Consider the following 16,011-nt stretch of genomic DNA (forward strand, 5'->3'; position numbering starts at 1 on the left):
GGCACATGATTGGGTGATGGAAGTCAGCAAAGCCTCATTCACTAAGCTTTAGGGAAAAATCCCTTGTAAAGTGAGCAGTCTATTTGCCTTTAGTAAATCGACCCCTATATGTGTGTCTGTATTTCTAAAATGTATCATTCATATTCCCAAGATGCGCCATTCAGCTGTAAGATGGCCAACAGGCAAAGCTGTGTAAATAACAGACTTATTCACAGAAAAAAAATGCTTTCACTGGATCTTGGACTGCTGATTGCCTCATAAAGAATAATGTGAGAACTCGTCTTTATAAAGATAAAAATTCGTTATAGGTGGTGTGACCCTGTAGCTATCAGGTGAACAAGCTGCTTCTGGTCACCACTAGAGGGCATCGACGTTGACTGGCAAGATCTTCTCTCCATTGGACTTCATAAGCAGTCTGACACCAAGGAGCAACTTGCTCATTGTAGGCTAAAATGCAAATTACAGTCAAAAAGACTAAATGCCAGGCTGTTTGAAAAGGGATTTTGCTATAAACAAGATAACCAATCATATATTATTTCCCAGAGGCTACAGGGACAAATATAAATCCATTATTCTTAGGGAAAGTGAAGTTATACTGTGAATAGAACACTAATGTATAGACATTTAATGGGACAAATCATCATTTAGTAATGAAGTGAAACCGCTGAAAATGAATTGCTTGCTTTGGGTCACTGAACATCAGTGTTCTATGCACTGTTAATTGCATGTTGAGTTTGGTGATTGAATTTGCAACCCCTGGGGGATAGAGACCCATGCTATGTGCTGTAATTTTGGAGGTTTAGAACTGGAGGAAAGAACTAGATAAGGGTCTGGTTTATTATAGGAGTTGAGAGCATTCACTTAATAAATTGTGTGAATATTCACTTCATTTATCCAGTCATGTGCAGATGATATATGTAAAATGGGATTTTAGTTTCAAGTGTGAACAATCTCAACTAAGCCTCAGGGTGTTGGCCAGATCAGCCAATCCAGCCTTCTAGTGCAATGTTAAAATGAAAGCACCTAGCTGAGTGTTGTACAGCCCCTCCATGTTTTATCCTTTTGGCGAAATACTTCTGCCACTTATTTTACAGCGTGGTAACCTGCTTGTCTGTTACTTTAATGGGGCAAAATGCATGACTTTCTATGTAGTTGAAACTAACGATTTATGTAGACTGTTCCTGTCGTATTTCCTACAATATATCTGTTCATAATTAATCAGCACTTTTTTTGTCAGCTAGCCTACAGGATACTTCACCAGTGCATGCTACCCATGATGGACAATGAAATGCATTTTTCAAAAAATGAATAGTGTATATACCAAGATCTTATAGTAGCATGGTTAGACTTGAGGGAGTTGACTCCCAGTTCTGTTTGGGGTCCTTTTGCTAGTTCTCATATTTGGGATGTGCTTTAGCCATACTCATACAGTTTGCTACTAAAACAGACTTTATAGCAGTAATAATATAGTCAGTGGACACTTTGTTACAAACAAGGAGTTAATGACTCAGGCTTAAAGTTGCTTGAACAGACTTTAAATGGTGAAAATGGATGGACGCAACCATTTCATCTAAAGATTTGGCAAGTTGGAATATATTACATTTTTTTTTCTTGGGTTTAGCTATCATTTAAAGGGGAACTAAAGTGAGCAAATACTCATATCTGCTCCAGAGATTCATCGTCCACGCGCCCCCTCTCCAGAGCCCACTTTTTTTTGCCTGGCCTTCTTCCAAGTTCACGGTTGTCAGCCATCTTGATGTACTTGCCATTATGTGCAGGTCAATGTGCACTTCAAGTAAGCTTGTTAGGAGGAACAATCCAAGAAGACAAAAAGCACAAAAACTGCATGCAAAGAGAGACTAAATAAAAAGATACAATACAGTCCATAGAGGTTGGAAGAGCTGACACTACAACATAAGTGACTTCCATACAGAGGGTGGATATGGTTTTAGCCATTTAATAAACATCACTGTCATAAGTAAATAGGAATGAAGACTCATCAGCTGTCTGTTATTTATTGAGTTCATCAATAACATTTAATTGGCCTCATTAGTTTATATACTGTTGGAGTTACATAGAAAATATACTGCAATAATACTGCTTTTCAAAAGAAGTGCTTTGCATTCGAGAGAATGTTTGTTCTCGGAAGAGGAATGATGATAATGCTTGCTTGTGCTATAATATCATAAACACAGTCAAATACAACCGTACATTTGCATACAACACAGGACTGCCAAGTGTTTACTACATAAACTTCCTCTTCCGTCCATGACATCACTGAAATACTGTACCCCAGCGAACCGCTTGCATGTTCACATTGCCTGGTGTCTGCATTATACCAGATGGGAGGAATAGTCTGCATGTTTGTAGCAACAATGGAGAGCCAATCAGTGCTGTCATCTCTAGAAACAGATGTAAAGCTAGCCAATGGAAGCATGACTTCTTCCTCACATGGACTTCTGCACATGGGCCTCAACCTACAAAGCACACCAAAGACATCATTATGGTACTTAAAGTAGATCTCCCATAAATAAAATACACCATTATGGTACTTAAAGAAGATCTCCCATAAATAAAATACATCATTATGGTACTTAAAGAAGATCTCCCATAAATAAATAAATATATATATATATATATATATAGTCCCACGTTGCTATGTTTCCCAACCCTAGTTAGGAGGTCTGACCTGCACCCCTTCACCTCCTGCCACAGCCAATCCCACAACAGCTAGGAAGGAGACAGACGCTGCATAGTGGGCGCTTTCTTGAGACAACCAATGGTAAGAAGAATGCCTAGGCCGGCACACTCCTCCCCCAGCCATTGCTTGTCTGGGGAAAGTGCTCAGAGCTGACACAAGCTGAGGACAGGGGTTCAGGTTAGACCTCACAGCTAGGAATAGGAAGCACATGGAGCAAAGTAGTACATGTACTTTGTCCTATAGAAGACATAACATAAAAAAAATATTAGGATCTGTGTCCAGAATAGATATTAAAGTAGTTACATTTCTTAACAAGCCAAAAATAATTTTTAACAAGCCATCTCCAATCTCTCTAGCTGTTTGTACTGTGAAGTAATTCATTCTCAAAGGCAGTATTCTTCTAAAGTCAGTTTCTAACAGCTTAGAAACACCTGCTGTGTTTTACTTGGAGGGCTGGCAAGATTCTGTATGCATAGCTGAGATTTCTGTACCTCATTTGAGAAATTTGAAGGTCAATTCCTGCACAATGCCTATAGCTACAGAGGTAAATTATGTTTTTATGTAAGTATTTACATGACTTGCCTAGAATTGTATTTAGGATTTGTTTAGACATGCAGCCAGGGGATGATAACAGCAGATGGTTGAGCCATGGTTTTACCACCCCCGACCACCCACCTGAATAAGAACATGCAGACCCTCAGCAGGTGGTTGTAGTACGATGGTTTGGCCTTTTAACAATTAATCCCTTGGCGCCGGCTGCCGCTGGCCCTTTAAGGGGTTTTGCTATACCGGGAGGCGGGGCTTATGGCCAGGCAAGGCGCATGCTCTCGGCACAGCACTGTCTGCGCTATTGCATGCAAATATTCAGCCACTCACCGACAAAGCCTAGTCGCCAAGAGGCCGCATATTTACATGTGTTCGGCACCAAGAGGTTAAAACAGGCAGCCAAGAGGCAACATATCACCTATTAGTAGTCTTTAAGGGCTGCTGCATGTCTGGACAAGCCCTTAAAGTGCACAGTCTGGGAACAGTTCACAGTATTATGATTAAAATATTACTGACCTTTACCAGATAAACACAAAAGCCCCTCCATGCTTACTTCTCAAAACAATTTGCATAAATTATTTAAATATAGAAAAGGTAAACTGTGATATCTGGCAATTAAAATCTTAGTTAACTGCTAATGGTATGCAAGAAATACTGCTACATGCTTACATTTTATTTGCGTTTTATATCATATCCTATTTCTGGATTAAAGTAGTAATAAAACCAACATTTTTTATACTGCAGCTTTTTAATCCTTAAAGAGGAAGTAAACCCTGATGGGTTTACTTCCTCTTTTTTTCCCTGCAAAGGTAAAGCATAATGGACTACTATGCATCGCATAGTAGCTCATTATGTGTCACTTACCTGACACAGGAGTCAGCGAAGTCGCCGCTGATCCCTGTAGTCCGCCGCATCCATGTTGCTGGTGGCGTCTCGCAGCTCCGACGAATCACAGCGGCGAAGCCGCGATGACGTCACTCCCGCGCATGCGCACGGGAGTCGCGTCTCGCAGCTCCGCCGCTGCCACTCGGCGAAGCCGCGATGACGTCACTCCCGCGCATGCGCACGGGAGTCGACAAATTAGGCAAATCCATTCATGGATTTGCCGCATTTAGTGCGCCTGCGCGCCGCTGTCTACGGCGCATGCGCCGTAGACAGCGGTGCCCATTTTCGGGCAAATATCTCCTAAACCATATAGGTTTAGGAGATATTGCTTGGACCTACAGGTAAGCCTTAATCTAGGCTTACCTGTAGGTCCAAGTTGTTTGGAAGGGTTTACTTCCTCTTTAAGGCTTAATGTACACGGGACATTTTTACAACCTCTCCTGAACGATTTAACATACCCACGTTTAAAACATCTGTTTTGCCGCATTTACATGCATTTACATGCCACATTTCGCCACGATTAGCCGCGTTTTGCCATGTTTGCGTTTAGAAGCGTTTGAAAAAAAAATATATTTTTTCAAAATAGCCACAAATGAAAAAACGCCTGTAAACAATATGCGGCTAAATGTGAGTTACTGCGTTTAGCCGCATTTAGAAGCGTTTGGCGCTTGAAATGCCTCTGAACTAATTTTTTTGCTTTCCAAAAAAGGCGTCTAAACTCAACTACCTAAAAACGACATTAAACTAACCTGTGTACATGTACATATAAGATAACATTGGATGAGTTCAGGGGCAGCTGAAAAAATCAGCCAACTGCCACTGAACTTCCGTTTACCAGCAGCAGTGTACATGAGACCTAAATTTGAAGGTCGCATTCATTTTCTTTTTTTAGGGTTTTATTCTTTTATTTCCACCTGGTGATCCAGTCCGTAAAATGCTTCCTGTCTTAAGGTGTCTCCACTCTGGATGGAGGAGCAATGCATTGTCAATGTAGGGAAGAAGGTAGTGTTGGATGCACTAGCAGATTTGCATGGTTTGGGTGTTAGGCCAGCCATAGACGGTTCGAAATTCAGCTGGTTCATCAAGAAGCAGCCAAGATTTGAACCGTTAATGAGCAGGTTGAATGTACCAAGTTGATCGATCAACTTGGGTATAACCAGACTGCCGGATTCTCTTATGATTATTGCTAGCGGCTGCTATAGCCACTAGCGATAACCATTGTCTTCTCCCAGCAGGGGCGGTTCCCCCCACCCGCCCACGGGGAGTAGACAATTGCTCGGCAGGAGGGATTTCCCTGTCAGCACCGTGTGTTGATGGGGGTATCGTGCAAATTTCTTTCTTGCAATGTGTATGGCCTGCTTTGTAAAGTGCCATTAAACCTAGTACATAGTACATGTAACACATTAAGTCCAAACTTCAGCTAAAACTTCTAAGTAGTTACAGCAACAGTTTTTTTCCCATTTAGGATAAAGGTTTTGCATAAATAAATAAATAAATAAAAGCTGACCATTGTAAGCACCCCTGTCAGTGATAAATGATTTGTCTCCACCCACTAATTGGCATTTTTGACATCTTGGTCTGTTAACCGATTCCCGACTGCGTAGGGAAGGGCACGTACAGGCAGATTAACATACCTGTACGTTGCTTTTTAAGAGGGGAGCTCCCTGACCGTGATAGTGGGTCCCACGGACTTGATGTCTGTGGGGATACCCGCGATCATCTCACAGTGAGGAAGAACGGGGAGATGCTAATGTAAACAAGCATCTCCCCGTTCTGCCTAATAACACTGCCACTGAACACAACTCCCTATAATTGGGAGCGGTGATCAGTGTAGTGTCACACACAGCCCCCCCCTCACAGTTAGAATCACTCCCTAGGACACACATAACCCCTACAGCACCATCTAGTGGTTAATCCATTCACTGCCAGTCACATTTACACAGTAATCAATGCATTTTTAATTGCACTGATCACTGTATAAATGTGATTGACACCAAAATTGTCCAACGTGTCCGCCATCATGTCGCAGTCATGATAAAAATTGCTGAGCGCTGCCATTACTAGTAAAAAAAAAAGAAAAAAAGGATCAATAAAAATGCCATAAAACTATCCCTTATTTTGTAGACACTATAACCTTTGCGCAAACCAATCAAATGCTTATTGCGATTCTTTTTTTTTACCAAAAATATGTAGAAAAAAACGTATCGGCCTAAACTGAGGAAAAAAAATGTTTTTTAAAATATTTTTTGGGGATATTTATTATAACAAAAAGTAAAAAATAAATAATGATTTTTTTTTTTTCAAAATTGTCGCTATTTTTTTGTTTATAGTGCAAAAATAAAAACTGCAGAGATGATCAAATACCACCAAAAGAAAGCTCTATTTGTGGCAAAAAGGGGACCTCCATTTTGTTTGGGAGCCACATCGCACGACCGCGTAATTGTCAGTTAAAGCGGCACAGTGCCGAATTGCACAAAAAGTTCTGGTCTTTGGCCAGCCAAATGGTCCGGGGCTTAAGTAGTTAAAGGAAGTAGAAGTTTTTGGATTTACATGTGAAAATAAAATCAAAAAAAGCCTAAGGGCCCGTTCACCCTATAATGCACATAAAAAAAAACGCTTCTGTATTGGCCTGCAGTCACATGCTTTGCTGCGCGTTTATGTGCCTTTTGGGTGTTTTTGTGTCTTTTGTGCTCGAGGAGAGCAAGTAACTTATCAGTGTGCTTCTGATCACCATGAAGAAAAATTTGCAATTGCTGTGTCGCCCACCCCTCAGTTGGTCTACTCACCATGAAATCCTTATCTTGGAATACATTAAGGGACTTGGTCCCACCACTCTGTGTTTTTGAATATGCCCTCAGTACTGCTTAACTGCAAAACTGAGGCATGCTTGTAGCAGAAGGAGTTATTTTGGACTGACCTACAGTTTTTTTTTTGTCTGCCAGTTTTTTTTTTTTATAAAACCTTGCCTTTTTGCCACACAAATAAATCTTCCTTTAGACCCCTTTCACACCACACCGCCCATAGCGTGGGCGGTAAAACGCCGCTATTTTTAGCAGCGTTTTACTGCCGCATTTCGGCTGGTAGCTTTTACCCCCCGCTAGCGGCCGAGAAAGGGTTAAAACTGCCGGCAATACGCTGCAATAGCGGCGTTTTGCCGGCGGTATTACAGCACTGCCCCATTGATTTCAATGGGGAGCAGCGGTGAAGGAGTGGTAAACACACCGCTCCTTCACCGCTCCAAAGAAGCTGCTGGCAGGACTTTTCCCTGACGTCCTGCCAGCGCACCGCTGTAGTGTGAAAGCCCTCGGGCTTTCACACTACAAACAATGGTGCAGCTTTTTTAGGGCGGATTGCAGGCGCTATTTCTAACGCTATAGCGTCTGCAAAACGCCCTGGTGTGAAAAGGGTCTTAAAAATAGCTTTGATACATAAAACTAGAGCAGAAATGTGTGAGAGTATGCGCTGTACTCTGTAATACTGTTGGGCTGTGTATTTTATAATCTTGCTAGTAATACAAATTAAACTTACTTTCTTCATCATTTGCCAGAACTTGGATTAGTTAGGTTTCTTTCTCAATTGTCATTGCTGGGTTGCTCATACCTGCAGAAGAACACAGACAGAAACAGAGTGGTCAAAGATTGCACAAATAATCCAATTAAAACGAAATATTTTAAAGTGAAATAGTAGGACAGTTTCCAGCTACAGATACAATCTGACAATCCCTGGTTTGTTTATGAATAAGCTAAAAGGAAAGAGACATCACTCCTTCACGTAGAATGGGATGTTTAGGATGAGATACAGTGTCTGTAATTAAGGTCAGCACCAACACTAACATTGTAGTAAAAGGTATACTTTAATTAATAATATATAAAAACATCCATAATATATATTAAAGACCACAAGTAGATACTTGAACATCAAATGCTTCAGAATACAATGTTAGCCAACATGTTTTGCTTCATCAGGGCTATGTATTTCAGCAGTGATATTCATCTGTGTTACATAAAATATACAACAATTCATTAATATGTCAGTATATACATAATACATACATTGTCTATTAGTATTTTATGCATGACACACAATGTATATAAATCATAAGGTGCTCACCAATTCTTTTAAAACATAGGATGCTCAGCTAACACCTCAAAACCATGATCCCCCACCGCCGGGCGCCACAAGGGCGAATTCTCGCTGGAAGTCAGATCCAGCGAGGATAGCCAGTGAGGGGGTTGTGAAAAAATCTCAAATATTGAGATAAAACGTGGTCAATAAAAAAGGAAAAATACTGTGTATAATTCAAAAAAAAATTCTAGATGTACACAGAGCTCATTATTTAACCACTTGCTTACTGGGCACTTAAACCCCCCTCAGTCCCAGACCAATTTTTCAGCTTTCAGCGCTGATGCACTTTGAATGACAATTGCGCGGGCATACAACACTGTACCCAAATGAATGAATCATTTTTTTCCCCACAAATAGAGCTTTCTTTTGGTGGTATTTAATCACAGCTGGGAGTTTTATTTTTGCTAAACAAACAAAAAAAGATGCAAAAAAAATAAAAAATCATGTTTAATAGTTTGTTATAAAATTTTGCAAACAGGTCATTTTTCTCCTTCATTGAAGTGCGCTGATGAGGCGGCACTGATAGGCTGCACTGGTGGGCAATGATGGGCTGCATTGGTGGGCACTGATGGGCTGCACTGGTGGGCACTGATAGGCATAGTTAAGGCGGCATTAATAGGCACAGATAAGGCGGCACCGATGGGCACAGATAAGGCGGCACTGATGGGCAAAGATGGGCACAGATAAGATGGCACGGATGGGTGGCACGGATGGGCATTGATAGGTACCACTGATAGATGGGACTGATGGGCACTGATAGGTGGCACTGATAGGTGGCTCTGATAGTTGGCACTGCTGGGCACTGATGGGGGGCACTGGTAGATGACACTGATGGGCATGGATATGTGGCACTGGGGTGCAGCACCTATGTTGAGGCAGATTGTGGGCACTGCTGGGTGGCACTGCTGGGTGGCACTGTGGGCACTGCTGGGTGGGCACTGTGGGCACTGCTGGGTGGCATTATGGGCACTGCTGGGTGGCACTGATGGGGGGCACTAATTTTTTATTATGTATAGTTATGAGGGGGCAGGTGGGCACTGGCAGGGGGCAGGTGGGCACTGGCAGGGCTGGCCGTGATCGGGACTGATGTCCCGATCACGGCCGCCGGTGATCGGCTTTTTTTTTCTCCACGCGCTGTCAGCGCGAGGAGGAATAATAGCCGATTACCGGCTCCGTTATATCACATGATCAGCTGTCATTGGCTGACAGCTGATCACGTGATAAAGGGTCGGGATCGACCCCTTGCACGGATCGGTGATCAGGCGAGTCTCATAGACTCGCCGATCAGAGAGCGCACCGCGCGCGCCCAGGGGGCGCGCAGGCCGCTCGTGCACGGGACTACGTCAATAGACGTAGTCCCGGCAAAGGAGATCCGCGCTGTAGCTGTCATTCGGCTATAGCGCGGGTCTCAAGCGGTTAAGGAAGATTTCATGAGAAGCACTTTGCAAGAAGTTTTTATTTGACATATGAACTGCAAATTTTATTGTACATCTAGATTTTTTTTGTTTGAATTATACACAGTATTTTTCCTTTTTTATTGACCATGTTTTATCTCAATATTTTGAGCTTTTTTCACACTTATTTACTTGGATCATCCATCATCACGTGATTTATTCATCACTTGTATTTATCATCATTACTGGTATTGTTGTTAGTGATCATCACATTTTTGAGGTTGCACTCATCACTATTTATTCAATTTCAGTGCACTTCTACACTTTAGATTGAGCTGCGATCTCTGCCTTTATTCATTCATATTTATATATTATTTATTCATTTAGATTTTAGCTTCACTTTAGTCATTAACACTAAGCAAGTGCTAGAGATTCAGTACTTCACTTTTCAGTGAGGAGATAGGGCAGCTGTGGAGTCTCGACCAGGGGTAAGCTATAAAGTTAAATTGCATAGCAAAATATTTAGCATATTTAGCTTGTGTAGCAATATATGAATATATTGAAATATAACGAAAGATCTAACACCGCAGTATTGAGACAAAATTGGTTCCCTATTTATCACTCAAAATACACAGTTGCTGGAGCCAACCCAAGCAGGCTTCCCCTCAACACTGTGCATAAGTCCCCCTATATGTATATGGTAAGGACTGGGTCCCCCTCCTCCTCCCCCCAGAGCGCAACTTATACCAATAAGAGATGAATCGACAAGCTTGGTGCTTACCTAATGGAATATAGTTCAAAATAAATACCCCCTCCCCAATGTTTATATATCATTTATCTACCCTTCGTTTGCATGCATATGCCATTCTTGCTACGGTCTTTTTCTGTCGATATATAGATGACCTCCTATTTATTACATCTAAAAAGGAGGTTAACCTTGATCAGTGGCTCTCATTTTTAAATGATAATACTCTTAATCTGAAATTCACTGGCGATTTGCGAACAAGTACCATAGAGATTTTGGATGTTAGTTTAACCACCTCAATACAGGGCACTTACACCCCCTTCCTGACCAGACCAATTTTTCAGCTTTCAGCACTCTCACAGTTTGAATGACAATTACTCAGTCATGCAACACTGTACCCATATGAAACTTGCGTCCTTTTTTTCCACACAAACAGAGCTTTCTTTTAGTGGTATTTAATCACTAGTGGGTTTTTTATTTCTTGTACTATAAATAAAAAAATAATGTAAATTTTGTGAAAAAAATGCCTTTTTCTTTGTTTCTGTCATAAAATTTTGCTAATTAGTAATTTTTCTTCATACATTTTGACCAAAATTTATACTGCTACCTATCTTTGGTAAAAATAACCCACATTAGTATATATTATTTGGGCTTTGTGAAAGTTATAGAGTCTACAAACTATGGTGCCAATCACTGAAAATTGATCACATCTGATCAGGCCTTCAGTACATCAGGTGTATCTCATTTCTTGAGACACTAACAAGTCAGGAAAGTACAAATACCACCCAAATGACCCCTTTTTAGAAAGTAGACATTCCAAGGTATTAAGTAAGTAGCATGGTGAGTTTTTTTAAGTTGTAATTTTTTCCCACAATTCTTTGCAAAATGAAGTTTTTTTTTTTTTACAAAATTGTCATATTATCAGGTTATTTCTCACACACAGCATATGCATACAACAAATTACATCCCAAAATACATTCTGCTACTCTTCCCGAGTATGGCGATACCACATGTGTGAGACTTTTACACAGCCTGGCCACATACAGAGCACCAGCATTGAAGTGGCACTTTCAGACGTTCTACGAGCAAAAATGATCTCATTTCACAGCCACCTATTACACTTTTGAAGGCCCTGGAGTACCAGGACAATGGAATTGCCCATAAAATGACCCCATTTTGGAAAGCCAACACCCCAACGTATAATCTGTGAGGCATAATGAGTCTTTTGAATGGTTCATTTTTTGCAGAAGTTTTGGAAAATGTGGAAAAAAAATGAAAGCGCATTTTTTTTTTTTTACACAAAGTTGTCAATTTATAAGATATTTCTAACACATAGCATGTATATAGCAAAAATTATACCCCAAAACACTTTCTGCTACTCCTCTCGAGTATGGTGATACCACATGTGTAGGACTTTTACACAGCCTGGTCACATAGAGAGGCCGAACATTGAAGTAGTACCTTCAGGCGTTCTAGGAGCATAAACGATACATCTCATTTTATTCTTACCCATCACACTTTTGAAGGTCCTGGAGCACCAGGACAATGGAATTACCCCCAAAATGACCCCATTTTGGAAAGCAAACACCCCAACGTATATTCTATGAGGCATGGGTTGCAAATAGGTACTCGGGTACTCTGATGGGCTGCAGATAGGTACTCTGATGGCCTGGTGACAGGTACTCGGGTACTCTGATGGCCTGGTGACAGGTACTCGGGTACTCTGATGGCTGGTGACAGCTACTCTGATGGGTTGGTGACAGGTACTTGAGTACTCGGCTAACCTGGTGACAAGTACTTGAGTACTCTGATGGCCTGGTGACAGGTACTCGGGTACTCTGATGGCCTGGTGACAGGTACTGGGGTGCTTTGATGGCCTGGTGAGAGGTACTCAGGTACTCTGATGGCCTGGTGACTGGTATTTGGGTACTCTGAAGGGTGGTGATAGGTACTCAGGTACTCATATGGACTATGACAGGTACTCGGGTACTCAGATGAACTGTGACAGGTATTCAGGTACTCAGATGAACTGTGACAGGTACTCGGGTACTCTGATGGACTGGGACAGATACTCAGGCACTCTGATGGACTGGTACAGGTACTCAGTTACTCTGATGGGCTGTAACAGGTACTCGGGTACTCTGATGGGCTGTGACAGGTACTCGGTACTCTGATGGGCTGTGACAGGTACTCGGGTACTCTGATGGACTGTAACAGGTACTTGGGTACTCTGATGGACTGTGACAGGTGCTCGGGTACTCTGATGGGCTGTGACAGGTACTTGGATGGACTGTGACAGGTACTCGGGTACTCTGATGGGCTGTGACAGGTACTCGGATGGACTGTGACAGGTACTTGGGTACTCTGATGGGCTGTGACAGGTACTCGGGTACTCTGATGGGCTGTGACAGATACTCGGGTACTCAGATGGACTGTCACGGTACTCGGGTACTCTGATGGGCTGTGACAGGTACTCGGGTACTCTGATGGACTGTGACAGGTACTTGGGTACTCTGATGGACTGTGAGTGGCAGGTACTATGATGGACTGTGAGTGACAGGTACTATAATGGGTGGTGACAGGTCCTCTTTATTGGGGGGGGGGCAATCAGTGTGATTGGTGTGTACTGTAAGCGGTAACGAGATGTTACCGCAATCTCCTTCTCACATACGATCGGTGTGTGAGGAGGAGAACCCGGTAAACATCTCGTTACCGCGGTTTGTTTACAGTTAGTGATCGGGTGTAAAAGGATCACAGCCGATCACGTGGGTAAACAGCCAGCCAATGGCCGTTTACCAGCGTCGGTGACGAGCAGTGTTCCCGGGAACACGCCGCCACCGACGTACGCATGCAGCGCGCTCGCGATCACGCGCACGCGCTGTGCACAGTGGGGGTGGAACCATCTGTGATCGGCCGTGACTTCATCACGGCCGATCACGTGGTAAACAGCCATGCCCAATGGCTGTTTACCCCCCTCGGTTGCAAAAGATGTCTCCGTGACACGCGGCCACCGAAAGAACAGGGATGCGCGCACACAATCGCGCACATTCCCTGTTTAAATGGGAGGACGTCATATGACAGTCCCAGAGGATGCTGGGACTGTGACATCATAATGGGCGGGAACATCATCCGGGATGTCCCTATATAAGCCGCCGCACGCCGCGTCCCTGTCATTGTGACCGGAGAGAGTGACGAGGCAACATCTCCAGAAGAGAAGAACAGAAGGCCAGAAGACAGCGGCGACAGAAGAACGGGCCACCGCTTGTAAAAGAGCTAGAAGAAGGTGCGGTGGCCTGGCAAGAAGAACCGAAGAGGGGGGACAAGACCCCCGAAGAGGGGGACAAGACCCCCGAAGTCGGAAGAAGAGGGCGGCGAAGAAGAAAGCCGGGCTCCTCCGCTAGTAAAAGAGCTAGCAGAAGATAGCGGAGGAGTCCGGCGAGAAGACCCCCGAAGACGGAAGAAGACCCCCGGAGCTGTGCAATAAACTATTTTAACCCTTGTGTGTTGTGTTTTTTTTTTTTACTTTTTTTCACAGGTGAATGGGTAGGGGTACATTGTACCCCATACTCATTCACATAGGGTGGGGGCCGGGATCCGGGGGCCCCCTTATTAAAGGGGGCTCCTGGATTCCGATAAGCCCCCCGCCCGCAGACCCGACAACCAAGGGCCAGGGTTGTCGGGAAGAGGCCCTTGTCCTCATCAACATGGGGACAAGGTGCTTTGGGGTGGGGGGGCCGCGCTGCCCTCCCTTCCCCAAGGCACCCCCCATGTTGAGGGCACGCGGCCTGGTACGGCTCAGGAGGGGGGGGCGCTTGCTCGTCCCCACCCTTTTTCCTGGCCGGCCGGGTAGCGTGCTCGGATAAGGGTCTGATATGGACCTGGGGGGGTACCCCCACGCCGATTTTTCGGCGTAGGGATTCCCCTTTAAGTCCATACCAAGTGACGGGGCCATCGACGCCTCCTTCGCTGGCCCCGGCTACCTGGAGACACGCTCAAAATGAGCGAACTTTCCTCCGCGTGTGTGGGCGAGTTCGTTCATTTCAAAAGTATGGCGGATAGTCCGGCGGACTTAGTACACCGTATTAGTCCACTGAAAAAGTGCCGTGTGTGGACAAGTAACTCGTTCGGAAAGTCCGACGGACAGTCCGGCGGAAAGTCCGCCAGACTAAGTTCGCCGGATAGTCTGCTACGTGTGTACGCAGCACAAGAAACATTTTGCAGAAGGAGGTTAGCAATGGCAGCCTATATATTTCCCTTAGCACCTTTCTGCCTTTTAAGTGGTAGTAAAGTCTTTAAGGAAAAAAAAAGGTTTCCATCTGCAAGGCAATGGGGTTGATTTCCTAAAGGCAAATAGACTATGCACTCTGCAAGAGCAGTTGGACACCACCATTTCCATATTTCCCTTAATACCAGACCCAAAGGACCTATGGTGGCACACATGTGGGCTTAATCCCAAGCCAGGCTATGTGCATATATAGATACACACAGCACAGCTCGGCCCCACTCCCTCCTCACTGGATTTTATTGACAGTAGGAGGAGCCAATGGCAGAAGAAAGAGCAGGGGTATTTCAGACAGGCACAGCGCTGGATCGATACAGGACTCAGGTAAGTATTTGGGGGGGGGGGGGGGGGACAACTACTGAATGTACATAGAATGCATTAAGGTAAAATACCTCTTGACTTTAAAACCAATTTACATCTGCAGCCGGACGAAGGAGGGTCTTGGTTCCTAAGGCCCGGTTCACACCGCTGCGGGGGGAGATCCGGATGTGATTCGCACAGCAAATCACATCCGATCTCCGTAGCGATGCGAGTTCAGCCATACAGATAGTATGGCTGAATTCGCAGCGCTCCCTCAGCAAACTCGCACGGGACCCTTTTTTGGGTCCGCAACAGAATCGGATCGCATGGGGGTTCACACCATGCGATCCGATTCCTGTGCGAGTCGGCAGATCGCACTGCGATATGCCGACGGATCTGGGGGTGTCATTAACATAACATTGACACTCCCAGCCGTCCGCATAGGGCAGTGTGAACTGCCGGCGGGAGGTGTGCGATGCGGGTAAACGCCGCGGATTCGCGACGTTCCCGCATCGCTATAGTGTGAACCCGGCCTAAAGAAGAACAGTCCCTCTAAATGAAGTACAGTTGGGAGCTCTGCTTTAATATGAGCAAGTGCTTTGCCTTTTGGGACAAAGCAACAGTTTCACTTTAGAACCCACTCCTAACACTCCCCTTTAATTTACTCCCCATGGTCATTTTTTAAAAATCTTTACTTCACAAAATGTTAGTATCCACCCAAACTATCATGCATATTCATAACCACAAAATGCACTGTAGTTGCTTAATCATGAAGTGCCTCTAGGTCACCTTATACTTTAGAGACATTCTATATTATAGTATGCAATAAAGTTCAGTGTCAACAAAAGACATAAAACAATACTTTATAATCTCAAACTCTATATACAAAACAAAGAAAAAGGTCCCAAACATGAGCATAAGATACTGTTGGGTAGGTGTCAACACCCCAGCCCTCTTCTAATATGAAACATTTTGTTTAGGTCAGGGGTCTCCAATCTTACGAAACAGAGGGCCAGTTTACTGCCCTTTAAAT

The 16,011-nt window shown here is 43.9% G+C and overlaps 1 protein-coding gene across 1 annotated transcript in view; it reads right to left on the bottom strand.

Annotated features, from left to right (window-relative positions):
* Positions 1–2,001: 2,001 nt before the first annotated feature.
* Positions 2,002–16,011, bottom strand: part of ZDHHC2 (zDHHC palmitoyltransferase 2) — a 176,685-nt gene continuing 162,675 nt past the window's right edge. The window contains exons 12-13 of the mRNA XM_077477410.1: positions 7,661–7,732; positions 2,002–2,477 (exon numbers count right to left, since the gene is read on the bottom strand). Coding sequence (XP_077333536.1) covers positions 7,692–7,732 — 41 coding nt within the window. The 3' untranslated portion in view covers positions 2,002–2,477; positions 7,661–7,691. The remainder of the gene's footprint in view (positions 2,478–7,660; positions 7,733–16,011) is intronic.

Source organism: Lithobates pipiens, unplaced genomic scaffold (assembly GCF_037356315.1).
Source record: "Lithobates pipiens isolate NorthernLeopardFrog02 unplaced genomic scaffold, aLitPip1_a1.2 Scaffold_13, whole genome shotgun sequence".
Lineage (NCBI taxonomy): Eukaryota > Metazoa > Chordata > Amphibia > Anura > Ranidae > Lithobates > Lithobates pipiens.